At 31.8% G+C, this 24,408-nt stretch overlaps 2 protein-coding genes across 2 annotated transcripts in view; one reads left to right on the top strand and one right to left on the bottom strand.

The window, feature by feature from the left end:
• The window catches only part of LOC140050099 (uncharacterized), a 38,214-nt gene extending 31,205 nt beyond the window's left edge, over positions 1-7,009 (bottom strand). Inside the window, exons 1-2 of the mRNA XM_072095120.1 lie at positions 6,690-7,009; positions 6,176-6,227 (exon numbers count right to left, since the gene is read on the bottom strand). Coding sequence (XP_071951221.1) covers positions 6,176-6,227; positions 6,690-6,757 — 120 coding nt within the window. The 5' untranslated portion in view covers positions 6,758-7,009. The remainder of the gene's footprint in view (positions 1-6,175; positions 6,228-6,689) is intronic.
• A 2,129-nt stretch (positions 7,010-9,138) lies between these two features.
• LOC140050147 (uncharacterized) overlaps positions 9,139-24,408 on the top strand; it is a 54,872-nt gene continuing 39,602 nt past the window's right edge. The window contains exons 1-2 of the mRNA XM_072095204.1: positions 9,139-9,562; positions 20,997-21,056. Coding sequence (XP_071951305.1) covers positions 9,491-9,562; positions 20,997-21,056 — 132 coding nt within the window. The 5' untranslated portion in view covers positions 9,139-9,490. The remainder of the gene's footprint in view (positions 9,563-20,996; positions 21,057-24,408) is intronic.

Raw genomic sequence — 24,408 nt, 5'->3', positions numbered from 1 at the left:
CTCGTAGCGTTTAATACATACTTTTTTCGCGTGATTTATGTTTTTGCAGCCTTTTCTAATAATTTTACCATCTTTTAAACAATTTCGACTTAAAATTACGTCATACGAGCATGTCGAATTGGATAATTTGCGCACGTTTTTGATGAAAAAGTTACAAAATTCGTCAAAATTATGCCTTTTTAGTCGCGTGGACGCGACTATAGTTCACTATGACGGTCGGTCTGTCTGTCGGTCCGGTATCATTATGCATTGTAGCACGCGACTTAATGGCTGTTGGCCTTGTTCTATTTACATCTAGAAACCTATTTTCTGCAAGTTTCACAATATTATTGCCACTGTACTGTAAGTAGCAATAATTATAGTTGATATTAATATTGCCCATTTATTTTTCTTTAAACATTACTGTAATATGTATATACTGATTTGTAATATCATCTCCTTAAAAACTCTCTCTTTCAGAACTTCTTATAAATCTTTTAAATATACAAAATATATACAGTAGTTACTAACTTCTCCAATCCTGCAGGTGAATTATATTGACCAGAGACCCCTACTGAGCTCAATCAACTCTACCAGGATTTAGGTCACCACCGGTGACTCGGCCTCAACGCCAGGGCGTTATCGATACCACAACCGAAACATATGACAAATTTTTTCCAACGATGAGGTCAAATCGAAACCTAGATTTTATCGGCCAATCATATCGGCCTCAAAGAAAACTCTTAATACTGCAAAACTTTTGTTTAAAATTAGTAAATTATTAAAGAACAAATAGGAGCAAAGAAAGTATACAGTATATAAGTATACAATAGCTATAGCCTAGTAACTTTAAATACAATATTTGGCAAATTAAAAAAATTAAATATAAAATCCTAACACTAAACTACTATGCAAATATATTAATTGTATAACTACTGTATACAGTATTACTGTTTACTGTGAAACATATTTAATAAAGAATTTTTCTCACTTGTCTTGTTTCATTGGAAAGATAATAATAGTATTGTTGGTAGTGTTGTTACCTATAAATTACAGGAGTTAAAACCACAAATTGAGTTGTTTATCCTACTGTATGTGTTAGCATGTTGTCTTCCTTTAATCTTTCACACCTACTTGTTTACAATAACTGTTAACATTTTCACAATTATTGAATTAGGAAACTAATGATTTGGTACAAGGCCAACTCAGTAGAATAGGCTGAAAAGCTGCAAACATTATATACCCACAAAATTATTCTGCTTTGGCCATGCTAATAAAACATTTAGATTCTCTTTGAAAATCCAAAGCACTGTTTGTCAAAATCTTTAGTACAGTATGTTGTATTGTTATGGTTTACTATAAATGTATTTATATCTTTGAAACAGTGTTCAGTTATTACCATAATGTGTTTCTGTTTCTTATTTGTATTGTGTTATTTTAATAAGTGAATTTGATGATTTTCAGACAATTAAACAAGTACTGTATTGTATGTCAGCTGTTTTTTGTTATATTCTCATGCTGAGGAAACAGAATATTGAGAGAAATGTGGATAATAACACCAACAGAGAATATAAAGTTTATTTTAAATTATTGTAATTTACTGTATGTAATATGATTATTAGGATTTTTCACCATAGTATTTACAATATTATTATTTTGTTTTTCCAGAAAAACAATACAATGGAGCCTAAATAACGAGGAGAATAATTAAATAAAGAATGAATGAATAAAAAAAGAGGAAGATGCTTAAAAATAGAAATGTACCACTACTGTACAGTACTATCAGGAATAGTAAGGCTCTCTGAATCCAGGTTCCATTAGCCTACTTCTGAACAATTTAGAATTTATCTCTGAAAAGTTCTGTATATACTTGGTTCTCCTGTTTCTAAACATTTTTTTTTGTAGAATAAACCATTTCTTAATATTTACTCTATGATGATTCAGTGTGAACAAAGCTTAGGGAGGAAATGAACAACTACATGAGTGGGTGGCAACATAATGTAACAAAAAACAGGAATTTTATATCATTTGTTGACTCTAAATTTAGCTCAGGAGAAGTTTTTAAAATAAACAGGGTGGGTAAAAAGTAAATCTGGATTATATGAACTGTATGCACCCAACACAACTTTTATTGGGGAAAGTTCAAAAGGTCTTAATAATCCTATCTGATACTCTTAATCTGTTTAATCCTTGACAAATACATTATTATCTTTGTTTACCCATGGTTAACAGACATTTTAACTCATCAATTAGTGACAAGCTAAGTAGTTTGATATTTTTTGATTGAGGTGATAGGAAGGACAATGGTATTGTGGCATTTCTATGGCGTTTGTTATTTCATTTGCAACAATAAGATCAGTGCTTTGTTTTTCAAAAACCGGCCCAACACACCCCAACCAAGTAAACTACCACCAATGTCCCTCTTAAGGATTACAAATCTTTACTGATAGAGAAAGAAGAAATTGATTAAAACAAACAAGACACAAACACAGTTCATGTAAGGGGCGGAGCTATGTTATGGTACATTGTTATTCATTCATCATTCATTTATTCATTTTTATATTCTTTAAAATAAAAATTTTAACTTGTATTTTTAATTATATTATGGCATAGATTGCTCATTTTATTGATATAAATATATTCTGGGTCAGGACATTGGAGGTCAATAGGTCAATCTTCATATAAATATGACCTAGGGGTGATATTTTATTGTATGTATTGTTTATAAAATTTTAGATAGTAAATCATCTCCAGCATAAAAGGTAGTTTCATGATTTTGGTAGGATTTTGCTTTAGTCTATTATTAGTGCATTGTGTGAAATAAAATAGTGCAAATGTTAATAATTGCATATAACATGTCTACAAAAGAGAATGAACTTAAAGATATTTATTAATTAGTTATCCGCTTAGTAGCGGATAACTCCTTGTAACTGTATGAAATCATCTTTTTTTTTTTTTTTTTTTTTTTTTTTTCTGTATTATTAGTTATCCGCTTAGTAGCGGATAACTCCTTGTAATCGTCCTGTTTCATCAAATTTTTTTTTTTCTGTATTATACTTCTTTCTTTCTGTCATTTTTGTGCGTCGCGTTTCTCTAAAACGTGTAGACAGAACATATCGTAACTTTGTCAACATATCGACATTTACGTGAACTTGTGCACCTCCTATTTTTGAATGACGTCAGAGTTGCGCAACGTGACTTACGTGCGATTTTATGAATTTCAATGATTGATCATAGACTAAAAACCAAACATAATTTTGTTTTGAAACTTTGTGAAAATTTAAGTCATATCAAGCGCAAACTTTCTATGGATTAAAAATAGCATGTTTCACAAAAAGTTACGCGCGCACGCGCGTTTAAAATTTTAACGTGCGAAATATAAACTTCTAATCAACTTTCTATGCGTTTCATGTCATTTTGAGCATGTCAAAAATTCCCACGCGCGCGATCATTTTTACGCACGCGGTGCACACGTAGCGTTAAAAACATATTTTTTTCACGTGATTTATGTTTTTTCAGCCTTTTCTAGTAATGTTACCAAATTTTAAACAATTTCGACTTAAAATTACGTCATACGAGCACGTCGAATTAGATAATTTGCACGCGTATTTGGTGAAAAAGTTCAAAAATTCGTAAAAATTATGCCTATTTTTAAACAGTCATAGATTCTAAACTACATGGAAAACTTTTTTTTAATTACATCTTCTGGAAGTTGATGAGTTGTAGATATCGGATCATGCATTAATATGGCTAACCGGACATTGTGACGTCATCGTATGGCCACGCGAATATAAAATATAGGATTTTTGTCTCTTTCGTCATAGCTCATCACATTTAATAGAGCGCATCTCCACTTATTCGTTGTCCATTTTCATTCAGATTTTAATATATTCTAGATCTATCAACTATCTTTTGCATGAATTAAAAATTTTTTAATTTTTTTAACGTCATCATGCCTAAAAATTTAAATTACGTTGGTCATTAATTTCATCTTTACAGTAAATTTTAATCTGTTATGCCTCGTAAGAATAAAATGTGATAATCACAATTAAAACGTTTTCAGGAAGCTATTGTATTGTAGATACAAAATCATGTGTAAATTGTGCCAATTGAATGTTGTGACGTCATCATATGGCCAGTTAAATAAAAAAAGTCGTATTTTCATCTTTTGCATTATATTTCATTACATTTAAAAGAGCGCGCATCAATATTTCACGTATTCAAATTTCTTCTACACATTAATACGTTGTTGCTGAGATAATTTCATTCAGAAATTTCTACTTTTACATTTCATTTTGAAACCGTCAAGATGTATAAAATTACAATAAAATACGGGTCCCGTAATTTCACCTATTTTACACTGTTTGTGATATGTATACAGATTGTACTGTGTATACTAAATGACACAAAATAACAGAATTCAGAAATAACAACATATCATATTCTTCAGTTCAGGTCATAATGCCTTAATATTTTTCTGTGTGCAATATTCTAACGTATGACGTGCACGTGGCGTTTGTCGAGCGGATAACTAACTCGTCAAAGTGACGAGTTTCATGTCTAGTTCTTTCTTTCTGTCAATTTTGTGTCTCGCGTATCTCAAAAACTTGTAAACAAAACATTTTATAACTTTGTCAACATGTGGGCATTCACGTGAAATTGTGCACCTCCTATTGTGAATGACGTCAGAATTGCGCAACGTGATTTACGCGCGTTTTAACGAATTTCGCGTATTTAACATAGATCGAAAACCATATAGCAATTTAAATTGAAACTTAACAAAAGTTTAATTTATATCTTGCGCTAACTGACTGTGGAAAAAAAATGGCATGTTTCACAAGAAGTTACGCGCGCACGGGCGTTTAAAATTTCAAAATGCGAAAAATCAATTTCTAATCAACTTTCTACGCGTTTCATGTCATTTTGAGCATGTCAAAAATTCCCACGCGCGCGCATATTTTTACTCGCACGGTGCGCACGTAGCGTTGAAAATAAATTTTTTTCGCGTGATTCATGTTTTTCCAGCCTTTTCTGGTGATTTTACCAACTTTTGAACAATTTTGACCTAAAATTACGTCATACGGGCACATCCAATTGGATAATTTACGTGCGTTTTTGATGGAAAAGTTCAAAAATTTGTCAAAATTCGTCAAAATTATGCCTTTTTTTAAACATTCATAGATTCTAAACTACGAGGTGAACTTTTTTTAAATTATATATTCTGGAAGTTGATGAGTTGTAGATATGGAATCATGCATTAATATGGCTAATCGGACATTATAACGTCATCGTATGGCCACGCGAATATAAAATATAAGATTTTTATATCTTTCGTCATAGCGCATCACATTTAATAGAGCGCATCTCCACTTATCCGTTTTTTATTTTCACCCCGATTTTGATATTCTCTAGGTGAATGAACTATCTTACGCATGAGTTAAAAATATTTTAATTTTTATGACGTCATCATGTCGAAAATTGTAAATAACGTGGGTCACTTATTTTCATCTTTACAGTAAATTTAAATCTGTTATAGCTCATCAGAATAAAAAGTGATAATCATGATTAAAACGTTTTCTGGAAGCTATGGGATTGTAGATACGAATTCATGTAAACATTTTGCCAATCGGATGTTGTGACGTCATCATATGGCCAGTTGAATAAAAAAAGTTGTATTTTCATATTTTGCGTAATAGTTCATCACATTTACAAGGGTGCGCATCTATATTTTACGTATTCAAATTTCTTCTACACGTTAATATGTTGTTCCTAAGATAATTTCCTTCTGAAATTGCTATCTAAGTGTTTCATTTTGATACGTCGCCATGTTAAAAATTGGAATAAATGGCGGGTCCCGTAATTTCACCTATTCTACACTGTATGTAATATGTATACAGATTATACTGCAGTGTTTGCATGTATACTATATGACACAAAATTGACAGAATTCAGCACTAACGGCATATCATATTCTTCAGTTTTTGTCATAATGCCATAATCTTTATCTGTGTGGAATATTCCAACGTATGACGTGCACGTGGCGTTTGTCGTGGTGCGGATAACTAACTCGTCAAAGTGACGAGTTTCATGTCTAGTTTTTTAATTAGATTGTTAAAATAGTTAATCACAATATTTTCATTTTCTTTACCCTTCACTTTCCATTCTTTTGAATGAAAACAGACTTTACTGTACTTACCCCAGCTGATGCTTGTCTTGGTATTACTACAATCAGTACTGTTAATAAAAACCTACAAAATAATTAATATATTTATATACATGATATTTTTATATTGTGAATGGAAAAGCAAACTACATCTCAGGTTTTTTGTACTATAAACAAATACAATAATGGAAAATCATACATACAGAAATAGAAGTATTAGGATTATTGGTGTATATCATCTTATTTCATTATCAGTATAATAAATTGAACAATGTTATCGTACTTTTCATCTCCCGAAAATTTCATCAATATCATCAGTTCCCCGAATTTCCCATCCGAATACCACGGAGGTACTATATACGGGATCCCTATATACACTTGTAAAAGGAATTGCATGTACGATATAGAATACCGTACGAATTACGATATACAGTACCGTAGTTTTTTTAACAAACGGACCCTCCTTTAACAACTGTCAACGAAAACGTATATATAACATCTATAACATTTAAAATATTAATTATATTCTATAAAATGAAAAACTTACCAGAATTTAAAAAATCGAATAAATCTATCTAATGCAGCCTGAATTCCCGTCGCTAAGTTGGGCTCCATTCCTTAATCCTTCCTTCGGCGGTTTCTTGGTTTACCGCGCGGGCTGGACGAACATGTACCCGAACTTAATCGATTCGCGATAAAATAAACTATCCGAAGTAAAAGAAAGACAGATAAACGGAATCTAGATCTTCTAGGCTGTTGCTATCTACGCTAAATTCCCCTGTTTTCAATAGAAAATTGTTATAATTTTCTGTAATCGGGGTAGAAAATGCCAAAAGCCTAGGTCGGCAAATTCGCTAGCGAAGATCCAAATTTCGCGATGAAATCGACTCTGCTAGCTACAAAAGTAGGTGGAGCCAATAGTTCTCAAGTAACGAGATTTGACATTTAATCAGCACTAATTTGGTTCGGTCTTTGTTTTGACTCTGTACCGTATTAATTACAGTTTCGAACCCAAATTGTATATTTGCGTCAACACCACAAACACAAACCCAGCACTCCAACACAGCTAGAAACAATCTTTGGTTGATGATTTAACACGATTTCAGACTATACAATAAAATAATTATTGGTTTCTTTCGTTTCAAATGGTTTTATCGCGCTGTATATCTAAAAGATGTGTAACATATGTTTCAATATTTAAATATTTATTAATAATAGTGTACTGTTTGCTTAATAAACTCATTTATATTTTACCAAATTATTTATTAATCCAGTTCGCTTATTATGGAGGAGCGCATCAGACATTCCCGGTGATATTTCGAAACTCTCGTTTTTTTTTTCTATATGATTTACACAGGACTGCACTTATATCTCTTAAACAATAACATGAAAGCCCATATGTGTAGGTGATAAATAAAACATATTTACTAATAAGTACCGGCACCGGCAACTTCCATGGTTTACCGGCACTGTAGTGTGGAACTTGAAGCCTATTGGAAACTGGTTTATCAAAATGTCGTAATTTCAACTTGAAGGTACAATACAGTGGCCATAAATAAAAAAAATATATATAAAAAGAAAGAAAAAAGAAATATATTTTATCAATCTTTATGTGTCTTTAATGTGTCCGCATCAGAAAAATCATGGTAAACAATACTACAGAAATGGTCTTATAGATACCAAAGCCTCCGTAGAGTTGGCACCTTATATTATTGGTGTACCTCCACAGTCTAAACACGTCGGAAAACGTTATCGGTCAAAAGGTTAAAAAGTAAGAATTGTTCCTATTTAAACAATTAAAACTGATAAGAATCATACATTTATTATGGAACTTCAATCACGTATATAATTTGATCGTCTGACAAAACTTTCTCACGAGTAAAGGGAAACCAAAATGTCGTTTGGGAAGTAATTATCCTAAATTAGTCAAATATTCCGTGATATAAGTTGCTTGATCCCATTTCATGGGTTGTGCTACCTATAACTTCCTAAGTTCGGTACTTTATTGTGCTTATACAAACTTTGCGTAGGACTTGAATTGAGTAATTATATTTATGCACTCTCATGTAAACATATCGTTTGAAATTGAAAAAATTCATCTCCTTCCCAAAATATTTTTGAAATCAAATTTTCGTTTTTCATGAAGGTAACGCACGAAACGTTTCGTGCGTTACCTTCATGAAAAACGAAAATTTGATTAAAAAAATATCGGTTTGTTTTTTGGTATATGTACAATTTTTACGTAGAAATAAAAACAAAATTACATTGCAGCATCTATCTGTCATGGCTATTATCATATCTCTACTTTACTATTATAGGCCTACACATTTCTTTTTGGTCTATAGCGTAAACAAGCCAAAACAAAAGATACAGACCGTAAAAATAAGGGTAGGGAAGCCTAGAAATAAACAAGTTACGTAACATGAACAATAGGCCTACAATTAATGGTGGTTAATGAAATAAACATAAAGGAACACAAGAAAACAAACAATCTTTCAGGATTTATACAGTGGGTAATTTTTATTAATAAGAACAGAAATCAGAACATGTAATGGATTCAAACAGTTGCTTTTACTACAGTATGGAGGTGGTAAAAAATAGCATCTTAGGCCTATAGTGTTTTGACGGTCAAATTACTGTTGAGAAATTTTCAACAGTATTAATTTGGGCGTTGAGGCGATGGATATTTTTACATGGTTGCTCATAAAATGTCTTGTGAAGAAAAGAAAATAATCAAGTTCGTCTCAGTTTCTACCATGGCTCATTGGCGAGGAATTTGACCAGACAGCTGTTTAGCAGACACGCCCTGTAACTTTTCTTTGCAATTCTCTCAACCTTTTGTGTCAACTTTCATCAAATCACTGGCTTCAGATTCCCCGGTAAGTTTTGACCTTCTGTTCTGTATGCCAGGCGTATGGAATTGGTTTAACGGTGATTAGACTTTCCCAACTTCGCCATCACAATATAGTACCAACAATCTGCGTTGAGGTAGCAATAGACTTGAATATTTATTTTATCGAGTGCTTAAAATTGCCCTTTTACATGAAAAGTAGAAGAATGCTACAAACATTCACTGTTTATTAAAGTGTGAATGTTTTTGGAACTGAGTGATTAGGCTCCATAGAATCAATACGCGAAATCTGGGCTATCCCACTTGCAGAAATTGTTTCGGCGAAGCTGTCCCCGCGATCCCAGTTCTAGGCGAAAGATGGTGGTAGTTTGATCAAAAAGATTACTAAATAATTTCACAAAAACTACTTTCAGGAGATTTTTCGCCGAGTATCATCGTTAATTTGCTAAACTGAGCTGTTCTTTGCCAAGCAAAGAACAGGCAGATAAGAAACAAACATGAAGTTTTTGGAAGTCGCCGCATTCAGTATCCTTGTGTGTGCGGTATTTTTCGAATTGGCCAACGCCGCGGTAAGTACAACTAAGGAATCCTTGTTAGATAGACATTTTAGTATTTTGTAAAAATATCAAATTTTAGATGAAAACAAACTCATTACTGAGTTGTACTATGTAGGCATATAGGCCTAACTATTTTACTATTAACCTTTTTATAAGTATTTTCTTTGATTTATTTGTAAAAACGTTTATCTTTTATCTTGAAAAACATTATGTAAATAAGCAAAATTGTCTAGTGTTATTACATAAAGCCAAGGTAACTGTACGACAGTTCGTTATTCTCATGATTATGTATGAGAAGTATATAACAAATTAACTTTGAGAATTTTCAAAATAACCCCGAGGCCCCATTCTATACCCTCTAATAAATGAAGTTGTTAACCCTTCAGTATTGACCTTGTTGAATGACCCTTCTCAAATCAGTCCATCTAAAAATGAATGTGTAAATCTGTCTGAAAATTACATTAGAAGATTGTACATCATTGAATTTAAATGATTGGTCTTTTTATACATTCATAGATACTGTAGCTACAATTACCATTCATTTTCCCCCTTGTTTCTTTTTTTCAAGCATAGTTTGCAGTACAGTACGGTATTATAATATTTTATTGTCATATTATAAATGCAACCTATGAAAATATTCAGGAACCAGTCATTCTTATTATAGTTCTTGTCTTTCTTGTTTTACTTGTGATTTAAAAATGTGAATAAAGTATTGATCCCTTTCAATTCATTACATTATTACAGATGACAGAGTTTTAGAACAAAAAGGACAGGAAATTGGTACAAGTTTTATCTACTGTACTTTTAACAATAACCTTTGTTTTAATGCTTCAGTTGGTATTAGTAACCAAAATACAAGATAAATTTAAGAATCAAACAGTTTCATTTGTTTTAAAAAGCTGTTGTAGTGAAATGGTCACCACTCAAGAAATCCTGGCACCACATAGATAAATGTCATATCTTGATGATATAATATCTAGTAGGCCTACTGGCAAATAGAGGGTGGGCTACATGCCATCCAGTTTAGTACAATATTGTCAGAATTTAATTCTAAACGATTGTCAAGTCAAGATGAAAGATGATGGTAAAGAACACCTTCTGATCTTACTATTATTTTATCAAAACTTATTATATGTTGGCCTGGCCTACAGTAACTTTCGCAAGTAGTACAGTAGTCTGGTTGAAATACAAAAAAAACATCTTCATTATTAGAAATACAGTATAGCTATTTGGAAAACTTTTCCACCCACACACTTCCGTTGTTTATTTACAACCCTTCAAAAAATTATTTTCTTACTTTTTGGAATGTTTCTCTTTCCTAATTTAGAAAAAGACACTTGTAAAAATGCATGATTAAATTGTGCACTATAAAAAATGTAGGCTTCATTTATGGTAATGGGAAGGGAAGGGGTGGGTAAGGTTTGAAAAGGTAATGCACCCGGTAATGCATCATACAGTATAAAGTTAGAATGACTATCAAACAATTGATGCCATATGGAAGACAATGATAGTGCTTTTATCAATCAGATACCATATCACTACAGCAGTGGCATTTTGCCAAAGTCTCCTGGGTAAACCCAGTAGAAGATGCCTATTCAACTGCTTAATTTGAAACAAAATGAACTCTGATGAACTTAATGTAGTTGTGCTAACTTTACTACTGTAGTACATTCATTTACAAATTCAAACTGAAGCGAACCACAACATACTTATACCTTTGAGAAAATATCTACCTGTACCTGTTTAAATACCAATTTACGAGAGACTACTGTAACTGCTTTAATTGTAGTTCTTTAAAAAGTGAAACTTTAATTTTGTTTTATTTTTACTGGTTACCAGCCAAAGTAATGTACAGTATTTACAATAAAAATACCACAAATATGTGTTGTTTATCTTTTGGAGATCAACTGTTATCTACAGTAGAACACATTTTGGTTAACAATTACTTTATAATGCCAAGAAATCTTGGAAATAAAAAAAAATGTTTTTTTGCTTCAATCATATTATCATAGTTCAAAGGTTTTTATGGCACATCAAAATTGAATTGGAATTTTATCAATCTTTTTAAGTAAAAATAGTTTAGAACTGCTTACTGTAATGGACTTTTTAAGAAAATTAATATTGATAATGTACTGTAAATATGTAAAATGTTTCGGTTTGTTTTGTTGAAAGCTGATTTAAAGCATGTTTGGTATTGTAATGTTACTTGTTTATTTAATAAAGATAGGTAGTAGTCGTGACTTGATTAGTGTTTCATTTATTACATCTCAACCATCTTGGTTCTCCTACATCAAGTGATGCCATGAGGCATTGCTCACTCAACTGTACACTAACTATAGAGGGCTCACTCTATACTTACAATACCATAGCCTTAACTATATGCTATCATTACATCTCCCTTTTTTTTTTAAATTAAAAAGTTAATTACTGTTCATCTAAATCTACTAACTAACAACACTCTAACAATATCTTTTCCTTTGTTCACAAAACAAAACTATTACATCTTTCTTCTCTTACATATATCCTAACAATCTTTATTTACAAAACCTCAACAGGCAAAAGCTCTTTCCTAACATACATACAGTACATTACATATAATGCTGTTTATGTTGTGCTCAGAGGTAGACTATTCTGGCACACAATTTAGGGGTTATTCTGCCCTTAGTTCACAAATCTAGTTTTATCAATTGTTTTCTGTTGCGTTTAGGGTAGCGACGTGTTTCTTGTGTGGTGTTTGGTTCTATTATATGTGATGTCTGTGAATCCTGCAAACTTGTTACTTTAATGATATCTCTGCGATTGCGTCTATAATATTTTCCATCGCTTTCAACTGTGTATGATCGTGGACTTTCTTGTCTCTCAACGATTGTTGCTGGTTTCCACTGACAATCTTTTCGCACATAAATTCTATCTCCAACTTTAAGTGTCTTTAGCGGTTTTGTTCCTTTGTCGTAATAGTTCTTTTGTTTTGCTTTGTTTTGTTTTAATTGTCTCATGTTGTTTGTTACTTTTGGTTTCAGCAGTTTCGTAGACGTTGGTAAATGTGTTTTTGTTCTACGGCCCATTAGCATTTGTACTGGTGATGGTAATCCATCTCTAGGTGTATTGCGGTAACTTAATAGCGCTAAATATGGATCTTGTTTATCTTCTCTCGCTTTTTTGAGTATCATTTTTGCGGTTTGAACTGCTTTTTCGGCTCTTCCATTTGCTTGCGGATAAAATGGGGATGCTGTTGTATGTTTAAAATCATACACTTTGCCAAAATTTTGAAATTCCATTGACGCAAATTGTGGTCCATTATCAGAAATTACTTCTTCTGGTATCCCATGTCTAGCAAATTGTTGCTTGCAAAATTTTATAACTGAGCTAGATTTCGTGCTTTTTAACATGTTTATTTCGAAATATCCTGAATAATAGTCTACGATTATTAGGTATTCCTCAGCTTCTAGTGTGAATAGGTCCATGCCCACTTTCTGCCATGGTCTTGATGGTATTTGATGGGCTACCATTGGTTCTTTTTGGTTTTTCATTCGGTGTTTTAGGCATATTTCACATTTTCCTACTGTGTCTGTCACTTGGGCATTTATTCCTGGCCAGAAGATTAAATCTCGTGCAAGTTTCTTTGTTTTTTCAATACCTTGGTGACTAGCATGCAATTTACTCAACATCAGTTTACGTTGTGTCGCTGGTATGATTAATCTGTTATTTTTGAATAGCATATCTCCTTCTACTAAGATTTCATCTCTATAATCCCAATATGGTTTAACATCTGGTTCTAGGATAGCTTTGTTCTCTGGCCATCCATTTATTACTACGTCCTTTAATTTACTTAAAGCTGTATCCTTTACTGTTTCATTCTTTATTTCTACTAGTCTTTCTTTTGTCATTTGTAGGTTGTTAATCATGTAAAGCGGAATGCTAAACTGTTCTGTTTCTATATCTGGTAGATGATTTCTACTCAATGCATCTGCTATATACAACTCTTTGCCTCTCTTATAAACTAGTTCCAGCTTGTATTTCTGTAGCTTTAATAACATTTTCTGTAGTCTTGGTGGTGTTAGTGCTAGTGCTTTTTTCATTATCGATTCTAAGGGTTTATGGTCGCTTTCTACGATAAATTCTTTGCCATACAAATATTGATGGAAACGCTCACATCCAAAAACTACAGCTGCTAATTCTTTCTCTATCTGTGCATATCTTGTTTGAGGCTCTGTAAAGGCTTTTGATGCAAACGCTATCGGATGTCCATCTTGCAATAATACTGCGCCTATACCTGTGCTTGATGCGTCAACACTTACTGTCACCGGTTTCTCTACATCATAATATTGTAAAACTGGCGCCTCTGTTACTAAGCGCTGCAACTGTCCAAAACTAATATCATGTTCTGCTTGCCATTGCCACATAGTATTTTTCTCTAACAGTTGTCTTAATGGTTTGGTTACATTACTTAAATTTGGTATAAATTTACCAAGATAATTTATCATTCCAAGAAACTGTTGTAACTCTTTCTTATTATTAGGTTTGTGCATTTCTTGTACTGCTTTAACTTTTCTCTCATCTGTTTTTAAACCTTCAGATGTTAATGTGTGACCAATGTATTTTACTTCATCTAATCCAAATTTACATTTTTCTGGGTTTAATTTTAAATTTCTTTCTTTTGCTCGATTGAGAACTTTCTCAAGTCGTTCGTCATGTTGTTTCTTATCTATACCCCATACTAAAATATCATCCATTATGACTTCTGTACCTTCCAAATCTTCAAACATTTGGGTCATTACTCTTTGAAAAATCTCAGGGGCTGACTTAATACCAAAAGGTAATCTAGTGTATCTATACCTTCCATTAGGACTATTAAACGTACACAACCTTGAACTATCCTCATCTAACTGTATTTGCCAATACCCACTACTGGCATCTAAAGTGCTGAACACTTTTGCATTAGGTAGCTTAGTTATTACTTCTTCTATCGTTTTCATTGGGTAATGCTGTCTTTCAAGAGCGTCGTTCAAATTTTTTGGATCTATACATATACGTACACTATCTTTATTTTTTTTTTTAACTACTACCATACTGCTCACCCATTGGGTAGGGTCATTTTGTTTCACTATTACCCCTTTACTTTCCATATTATTCAACTCCTTTAATACTTTCTTTCTTATTGGAATAGGTACTGATCTTGGCGGATGAATTACCGGTTTTGCATCTTCTTTTACATGCAACTTTTGTACACCCCCAATACAACCTAACCCTTTAAATACATCGTATTTAGATTTCAAATCATTGTAGTCACTATTAGTTTCTATTCTTTCTACTCTCTTCACTAAGTTTAGTCTTTCACAAGCCTGCAGTCCCAATACAGGATGAACTGCTTTATTCATTACTTGGAACTCTAATTCATAGTATTTATGTTTGTTTTCACAGAGTAGTGTTACTTTACCAACTGGTCTTATCTTTTCACCAGAATATGTTATAAGCCTTGCATTTGTTTTATTTACTGGAATCTTTAATTCTTGTACTATACTTTCTGTTATCACATTACACTGAGCTCCAGTATCAATTTTCAACTTTACTACCTTATGTTTGCTATCACTGTTATAGATCTTTAAATTTACAGACCATTCTTTGGTGTTATCTTTATTCTCTAATGTATCCATTAGGAACTCTTCATCACTATTTGTACTATCACTATCTATTTCTTCTAGTACTTCTATTTTTTTTTTCTTAGGCCTATATGGCTTTCTTTTATCTTTACTCCTACATTTTATAGCAAAATGATTATTTCTTCCACATGATTTACATTGTTTGCCATATGCTGGACAATTCTTATACTCATGAGTTTTACCACATTGCCTACAATCCCTTATAACACCAGTTTTATTGTATGAACTACTAGCAGCACTACTACTAGCTTTTTTGTACTTATATTCTGTTTTAAGCTTATTTATTTCACTCTCTTCTATCACTTCACTGTTGCCCGTTTTTGATGCATCTTTCATTACACATCTTTGTTTGCGGCTAATCTCTGCAGCTTGGCATATTTCTACTGCTTTCTGTAGCGTTAAGTCATTTTCACGAAGTAACCTCTCTCTTACAGTATCACTTCGAATTCCTACTACTATTCTGTCCTTTATTAAGCTATCATGTAAATTATCAAATCCACACGTTCTTGCTTTACTTCTTAAATCAGTTATGAATTGATCAAACCCTTCACCTTCCTTTTGTATTCTTGTATTAAACTTATGCCTTTCATACGTTATGTTCCTTTGGGGCTCAAAATGTGCTTTAAATTTCTGAAGAATTACCTCTACATCTTCAGCATCATCGTCAGCTGTAAATACAAATGTGTTGAATATGTCTAGTGCCTCCTCGCCTATTACATGCAATAGTGTACTACACTTTACCTTTGCTGGCTTTCTATCTAGGCCACTAGCTGTAATGTACAACCCAAAACGTTGACTCCATTTTCTCCATTCTTCTGCCATATTATTACTGACACTTACTTTCAAAGATTCTGGAGGTTTTAATCCATTCATTCTGACACCATGTAATGTTACTTGTTTATTTAATAAAGATAGGTAGTAGTCGTGACTTGATTAGTGTTTCATTTATTACATCTCAACCATCTTGGTTCTCCTACATCAAGTGATGCCATGAGGCATTGCTCACTCAACTGTACACTAACTATAGAGGGCTCACTCTATACTTACAATACCATAGCCTTAACTATATGCTATCATTACAGGTATCTTACCCTCCTTGGTACATTTTTTAACATCTGGTGTGGTACTACAGTACTGTGGGGTATTACAGCAATTTTCTGGAAGGGGATATATTAAATTCCTATTCTCCCGTTTTTTGCCTATTTTCAAATGAACAATTACTATGAATATTATGTTGGTCTTACATATTACATTAATGTTTTTGTTCGTGCTTTTTCTGTACATATTATGTGCAGAAATAACATGATTCATACCGTAGACCGCAAACCCACAAAATTAAAACCAAACATGATATTAAGAAAAATCCTCCCTGAAGCCACAAACTGTTCGTAAAGAAATTTAAGCTATACTGTCACATACAGATGTGGATAAGATGTACATTTTGGAGCTTAATTTGAAACAACTTAAGAAATTATTGGATAAAGATTAATAGAATTAGACTCATTGTTTTTAATATGTTGTTTACTTTAAAAAAAATTGTCTACTTAAAAAAGAAATCTGGCTCACAGAATGCAAAAGATGAAATTTTATTGCAGTTGTGTTTTGGAATGTGACCTCTGACCCTGAGGGACATTCAAATGTTTGTAAGACCATTTAGAGAAGACTCAACTTCAATGGAATACAGTAAATAAAACTGTCCAGAAAAAAGTCATATAACAATCATTGAAAGTATTGACTAACACCAATACACTACAGTAGTATTATTAATAGTTCAAAATGTATCCAACTAAAGGAATGTTCGCTCACAGTATGGTTATTCCAAATTAGCCAATCAGATAGAGTTTTAAACCCTTCCCCCTGCTTAGTTATGTACCATTTTGGTCACACCCAGCGTAAAGTAATACCACATTGTAAACTAAAATAATTCGAGTAATGACTATCCTACATTAAATGTATAAAAATATCTACAAAAGTACCAGCCATTCTTGAAATTCAGTTATTACTGTACTGTAGATCTACAGTACCTTGATTGAACAATTTAATTTTAAAATCTTTAAAAAAAAATATTTTAAAGTATAATGGTTCTTAATAACATTTTGTACTTCTATATACTAATTATAAATTAACTGGAAACTGTGGCCATCCAATTTCTCTCAAAACTAAGTCTGGAAACTTGTTAAAAACATAACATGTAGTTCTCTAAAGCAATTGAATACATCTGCTGTTCATTGAAAAACTTCCAGAAGGATACAGCTATATGTTAGTGTTAATTGATGTAATTAATTAATATGCTATGAATGTCAATATTCCTGCATGTCAGTATTAACTGCAAGGAAATAATCTAGTAATCTAGTTGGTGGGAACTTCTTACAACAGACATGTTGAAGAATAAATGCTCCATCCATTGCATTGTCGTAATCTGGCTCAAAAAGTGATTTCTCAACTAGTAAATTTTAGAATTCATAGCATGGTTTGCTGTAATGCTTAGTTCACAGTGTCCAATTATTTTAAATGTGGTACAATAATTATTCAGCTTGACATGTGTGTCAATTTTAAATTAATTTGTTTCTAATTACTAAATAAATTTAACCAGGAAAATAATTGTAATTATTAATTGAAAAATTACTTCCTATACTTTCCTGTAAGGAGACTCATATAAATTAATTTTTATTACATAATTATGCCTGTATGTTCCCGTATCCTCAAATTACTAAATAAATTTGACCAGGAAAATAATTGTATAATTATTAATTGAAAAATTAATTCCTATACTTTCCTGTAAGGAGACTCGTATCAATTAATTTTGATTACATAATTACGCCTTTATGTTCTCGTATCCTTAAACTATTAATTGTTTTCTTTTGATTACTGTAGGAGGTACAATACTTTAAGCCTATTAGAAAGGATAGTTTTGATCAGGAGATCTCAAAAAAGGTTTGCTGTAGGCAGGTACAGAGAATCTAGTAATTATCTGAAAGTCACTACTGTACAGTACAGTCTCATTGTAACCCTGTAAATTGTATCCTCTAAAGATCCACTACATTTTAAACAGATAGCATTTGAAAACTTGTTAAGTAATGATGAATGAATGTTCGGGGACGTCCCAGAACTTTTCATAAAGTTTCATAATAAAGGAGCAATTTTAAAAAACAAAACAATGCAAGTTACTGTATGTAGCTGTTTTTAAAAAGCACCACTATACTGTCTGTAGAAGTTACCACCTACTGCAAATGACACTAATAATGAACTAATTAATCTGTTAATTGATAATTAATAAGGTTTATCAGCTTTGAAAGTGAGAGAAAGTTCATTAATGTACAAGCTGTAATTCACCAATGAATTTCAAACCAACAAAATTTATTGGAGTTTAAAAATTTACCTTACAGTTACACAGTTGTCAAGTTCATTGGCCAACCTGAAAAAAAGTTGTGGCTCATGTTTTAGTAGGCCAACTTCATAAAGCCTTTCTGCTGCTAAAATATTTTAGCAAGGCAAGCAACTAAAAGTTTTTAATTCAATTAAATTTGTGAAATAATGTGCAATATTACATACTGAACTGTGTATCATTTTTATTCCATATTTCTTTATTATAAAAGACAGATGTTATATAAAAGATAGATACAGATTTTGTTTAGTTTATTATTATTATTTTGCTGAAACTGTTTTTTTAAATACTGTACACTACAGCAAATGATTCAAATGTGCTATGCATTAGTGGTATTAATAACATTATTATTAAGGACTTAAGAATTTTCTGGTCAACTTCAAAACATCTGAAATTTCAGACAAATATGCCCACCATCACATTATCAATCAACAAGCAACATTTGTTACCTGACTCATTTTACACTGCAGGCTAGTAGAACAACAACCTCTCAATTTAAAATGTTTCTTGTAGGCCTACAGTATTTATTAAAATCAAAACATTTCATTTTAAAATGTCCCTTAGAGAACTACATTTGACATGGGGTGGTATTGATTTGATGAGCTGAGGCTATAAAATAACTTGCCTATAATGTGTTTGAATACGTGATGTTTAGCCCTACACATAAATATTTGTTAGTACAATAACTATTTTACAGCTCTTTTTGCTATTATACAGTAAATTTAATGAATTAAATATAATAAATACAGTAGTCTAATTCATAATTAGGCTTACTGTAGAGTAGGCTTATCTTTGATATTATTTTAATAATGAAAAAAAAGAAAAACTGAACTTCTTTTAGCAATTTACAGTATGTGACAATTGTTGAAAATACAGTGCGAGTCCAGCTTTAACAAAAAAAAAATAGACACAGTTACAGTTTATGCATAAACAACCGCACAAATCATTATTTTCTTTTAGTTCAGTAATTTTATTAACCTGAGCACAAATGTTACAAGGTAAAGAATAAAACAAACAACACAAAATTTTTATAGATAGGATGGTACATTTAATTTAGGTGGAAATCTATCTTAATGTACATGGGTTTTGTTTTCACAAAGTTCGAAGGTCAGTGAAACCAAATATGAAATCAAACAGTGGATTCATTGAGAGCATAGTATCCCCTATAGCTTGTATCTTTTGGAATAAAAGACCTTTTAATTTACCTGTTCTAGGCCTAGTGTACTCCTAACTATCATGACCCTGATGGTGGTATGATAATAACCAAAAAGGCCCTGAAGGAGGCTGAAGGCAAGGGTGTAACCTTGGTCTTGTGTCCATAAAGAAGAGGATATTATTATAGCTACTGGTTTGAGCTACTGTACCTGCTACTATAAATGACAATGACACCCACAATGACACTTAAATCAAAATTTTAATATTAATAATGGCAGCTGGGTTAATATAATATAATGGGAAAATGCAAATGATATGTAGTAAATAAACCTGTCAATTCCTGAGGAATTTTTATTAGCTTCTTAAAAAATGTTTTTCATTTTATTTTTATTAACATTGTATTCAACCATGGAGGTACTGTATATAACTCCATTTATTCAACTTTGCAGTAAACATACCTCTTTGTATGTGCTGTAGACATTTTTAGAATTACATACAAAGTTATTACAATGTACAGTATTTATTATTTATGATTTATTGTTTATGATTTATTGTTTGTATAGAATGTCTAGCAACAGGTTTTGTTGAAGAAACTTAATTGATTTACAATACTTTTAACTGTATGCTCTATTGGAAAAAAAAACAATACAAAATAGGATAATTTAAAATGAATTAAAAAAAGAAATGTAATACGGGCTGTATAGTAGAATACAATACTATCTATCTGCGCCATCAGACTCGCACGTCCTTGTGTGTTGTTGTTGCAGTGCGCCACCTTGCGCCCGATCGAGCGACATTGTTGTCACGTCGCCATGTGTTAGTTGGTTCTAGTAGGCCTAGTGTCGATTGATATTACTTTCGTTTATTTATTAAAAGTGTTCATATCTTCGTGAAGTTGATTAGTCTTTATTGCCGTGGTGGCAACGCATTACCCACTACCGCGAAATCGCTTCAATAAACAGAAGACAGAGACTCTTCATACCTTTACAAATCACTGGAGTGTAAGAATTATGTTCTGTATTCACCTTAATATTTTGTAAAATGTAACAAAATAAGGGGATTCAGAATGACAACTTTATAGTTTTTCTCAATTTGTATTTTCTTTCAAACATTAACATTAGGAATTTGTTTACATTTAATTAATTAAAGACTAGAAAGTTAGAAAATAAAAATGAGAAATTAATAATTAATTTTTGGCGTAAACATGATTTAATTCTTTAAAAAATAAAATGCTCTTTTCTTACAGGCATGTGTGGGTTGTCAAGGGGCTCCAAGGTGTATTTGCAATGGAACAAAAGGTGATAGGGTAAGTAAAAATAACTGTAGTCATAGTAAATGGTGCAAGGAGCAAACTGCTTGATTCCCTTTCCATGCAGAAACAGATTTTTTAAGAAAGAAAAGAGAAAGAAAGAGTGGTCATGCAGTGGTGACGGTGGAGTACCATAGCTATATGAGCTGGCATGAACAGTCCAATGCAACTACCCAGCATTGGAGGGCCCCCTTACAGAAGTGCTAAACCAGTGGTCTTTGGCCGCTGTGTTATGCCACTGGGGGTGGTGATTTGAATATAGATGTTACATTCTTTTAACAAAAAAGGTTTCATATAAATGTTTTTTTGCGTTAAATTTAAAGTAGCATACACAGTCGCTGTTGCCTATGTGGAATCAATGCTTAAATCATCATTCTGCACATACAGTTAAGCCATTTTTTGTTGATACCTTGTGACTATGTCACTTGCATTGTGTAGTAGTGGGAACCAAGCTAAACATTAATATTATTGTGAAACATAGTCAACTAGTTATGTACAATAACTGTGAATTGGAACTTTAAAGAGATTGTTTTCTACACAAAATGAGGGCTGCTATGTAATTCAATATTTTTTTCCTTCAAATACCATATTTTTTTAGTTCATATATTGCACAATATGAATGTGTGGGCTGTTTTAAATATGTTGATATGCTTCATCCAGGAAGAATGAAATAGGGCAATTGGTGATAGGTCTATATCATAGAAAAGAAGAATAGATAATATAGGAAAAATAGGAAACACTTGTCACTAGTAATGGCCTTATGCTAATGTAGTTTTCATGCAACATCATTAGTATATCTTTCCACAAAATAAGGGTTAGTGGATTACTCATGAAAATTGTTCATTTATTAGTTTCTATCAATGGTAAAGCAATACAATAAAAATAAAGAAAAAAATACATTTGTATATAATTATATATATAAAAGAAAAAGGTAGATCAATTTGAGCATGTTGCTATGAAGATTATTTTATTGAATGTTTAGTTTAGTTTAGTTTAGTTTAGTTATAATGGGAAAGTTTAGGCGATGTGCAATACAAAACTCACAAACACCTACAGTATGTAAAAGCTAAAATAAATTACATTTTTATATTGAATTGAACGCTCCCATTGAAGAAGCAGGTGCTGGTTTTCAACACTGACCACTTCCATCAAAACTGTTTAGGCCATCTGCTAGCCTTAGGTGTTAGTAAAGCCATGGCCCATATTTTTTACAATTAAAAGACAATTTTGTAAATAAATAACGTAGGCCTAATATCAAAATAATCCTTCAAGGTAGCCTATGGAGTGGTTTTCTTTATAAACCTCTTTTGCTAATGTTTACTGTAATTGTATCTAAAATTCTCACCATGGTGGCAATTTAATTCAAAATTTGAATCTATATACAGACTCTGTATTTAGTTCTTTTATTTATAAGAGGTTATGACACAATTAATATAACTGGCAACTATTAAAACTTCTTGATAAATATTTGTGCCATTTAATAAAACATTCTTCATTGTTTGCATCATTTAACTTGGTGGCTGATAATAAACACTGTGGCACCCTTGACTTACCTACTATACTAGAGGAAAATCACCTCATTTGGATCTAAGCCAGCCAGACATTCATTCAATAGAATATCATCTTTAATGATGTGTGGTAACAATCAGCAGGATGCTATTAGCAACATCAGGGAAAGCCTTTTAAAAAGTTCTCCAACTTAAAACATACTGAGTGTTTGTGGAATGTAAAAACAGTAATAGGGAAAATGTTGCCTGTTCTGTTCTTTGATACTTTAGTACTGTTCTTGACAAATAAAATATATCTTGCCAATAAATTGCAGAATTAAATGTGTATTTAATACTGTAAGCTTTGTTTACCAACATTTTGGCAACTTCTCTTACACATTAGTGCTACAGTAGTAGTGATTTTATTGGAATGTTTAGTTGTAGAGACAACTCAGGGATGATTTTAGTATTTGTACTGAACATAGTGTGATAGCTTTACAGTACTGTACAAGAGAGGTTCAATATCACTGTTAAATCATATACGGTACCTGGTTTTCGTAAATTTGGAAACTTTAAAATTAATTTGTTATTTTAAACAGGTCATTCAGACATGAAAATTAAATTATCTTAGAATAGAATCTTAATTACCTAAATTTGATTTGTCTGGCCCACATTAGCTAAACTCAGGGGAAGTTTATGAACCAATATTAGGTACAATAACACAAATTCACAAAAGATAACATCATTTCCGTATACTACTAACTTTATCTTTGTTAATTCATCTTCATTGTTTAGTATTTTTCTTTATCACCAAAGTCAACATCTAGACCAAGTTGAAGAAACACCAGAAGGAAATATTAACCAGTCCAGTAAGGAACCACTGACCTATATTTCAACTGGTCTTAATTGATATACATTATATCCTGTTATATTCCTATTTATTATGATAATTAAATTTGTTAAAGACAATGGCAGTACCTACTGTATATCAAACCCAGTCTTAATCAAACTAGACTAAACAAGATTTTTTACAATAAACTTGTAAACAGTCTAGACAAACATGACAATTTTTAAGGCTCTTTGGTGTTCAGATTTTTTTTTTTCACATGATGACACATTTTTGTTCTTCACTTTGTACCTTTCAATCAAATTGAATATCAAATTAATATATTTTGGAAAGCTGGTTCCTGAATTTAATGCCAGAAAAGATTATGTAAATGGTTTTTCTAACAACCAACCAACAAACTGTTTTTTTTCAGTTGCAGCCTAAAAGTTTCTCATCTATAACTTTTTTGTTAAATGGTATTGTTTTTTTTGCTGCTAAGAATGTGGGAGTAAGTTATTCAGACAGTTATTTATCATTTTTTTTGGCAGTAGGAACAGACCCGCTACTGTATTATGTTTTGTAAAGAATCCCTTTTGAATAGAACATTTTTCAAGGTTAAACATCTCATGATTGCTGTTTTTTTTTAACAGTTTATTTGCCACATTATGCCATTAAATGTTCCTATGTTTTATTAATATTGAAGGTTATATGTCAGAGTTAGAACATTTATTTACTGTATAAAATGCTTCCACATTTTCTGATTCTAAATTAATTTTTTAGATATACCGGCTGTTCTGAAAACATTTGAGGCATGACATCCTTGAAAATCAATTATTTATTATTAATTACATAACTTTATTAGTACAGAAGGATATTTGACATCACATATTATGATGTTGTTGTCTGTTGGAACACTATTTTAATGATTTCCTTTTTCTGGTTGAAAATATTTGTTTGATAGTCAAAAGGACGCCTTTCAATGCTACTGTCATTACCAATCTTTTTCATGTTACTATGTTACCACATATATATTGTT

Source organism: Antedon mediterranea, chromosome 5 (assembly GCF_964355755.1).
Source record: "Antedon mediterranea chromosome 5, ecAntMedi1.1, whole genome shotgun sequence".
Classification (NCBI taxonomy): Eukaryota; Metazoa; Echinodermata; class Crinoidea; order Comatulida; family Antedonidae; genus Antedon; species Antedon mediterranea.
The sequence above is the reverse complement of the archived record's forward strand: the minus strand, read 5'-3'. Positions and strand labels throughout refer to the sequence as shown.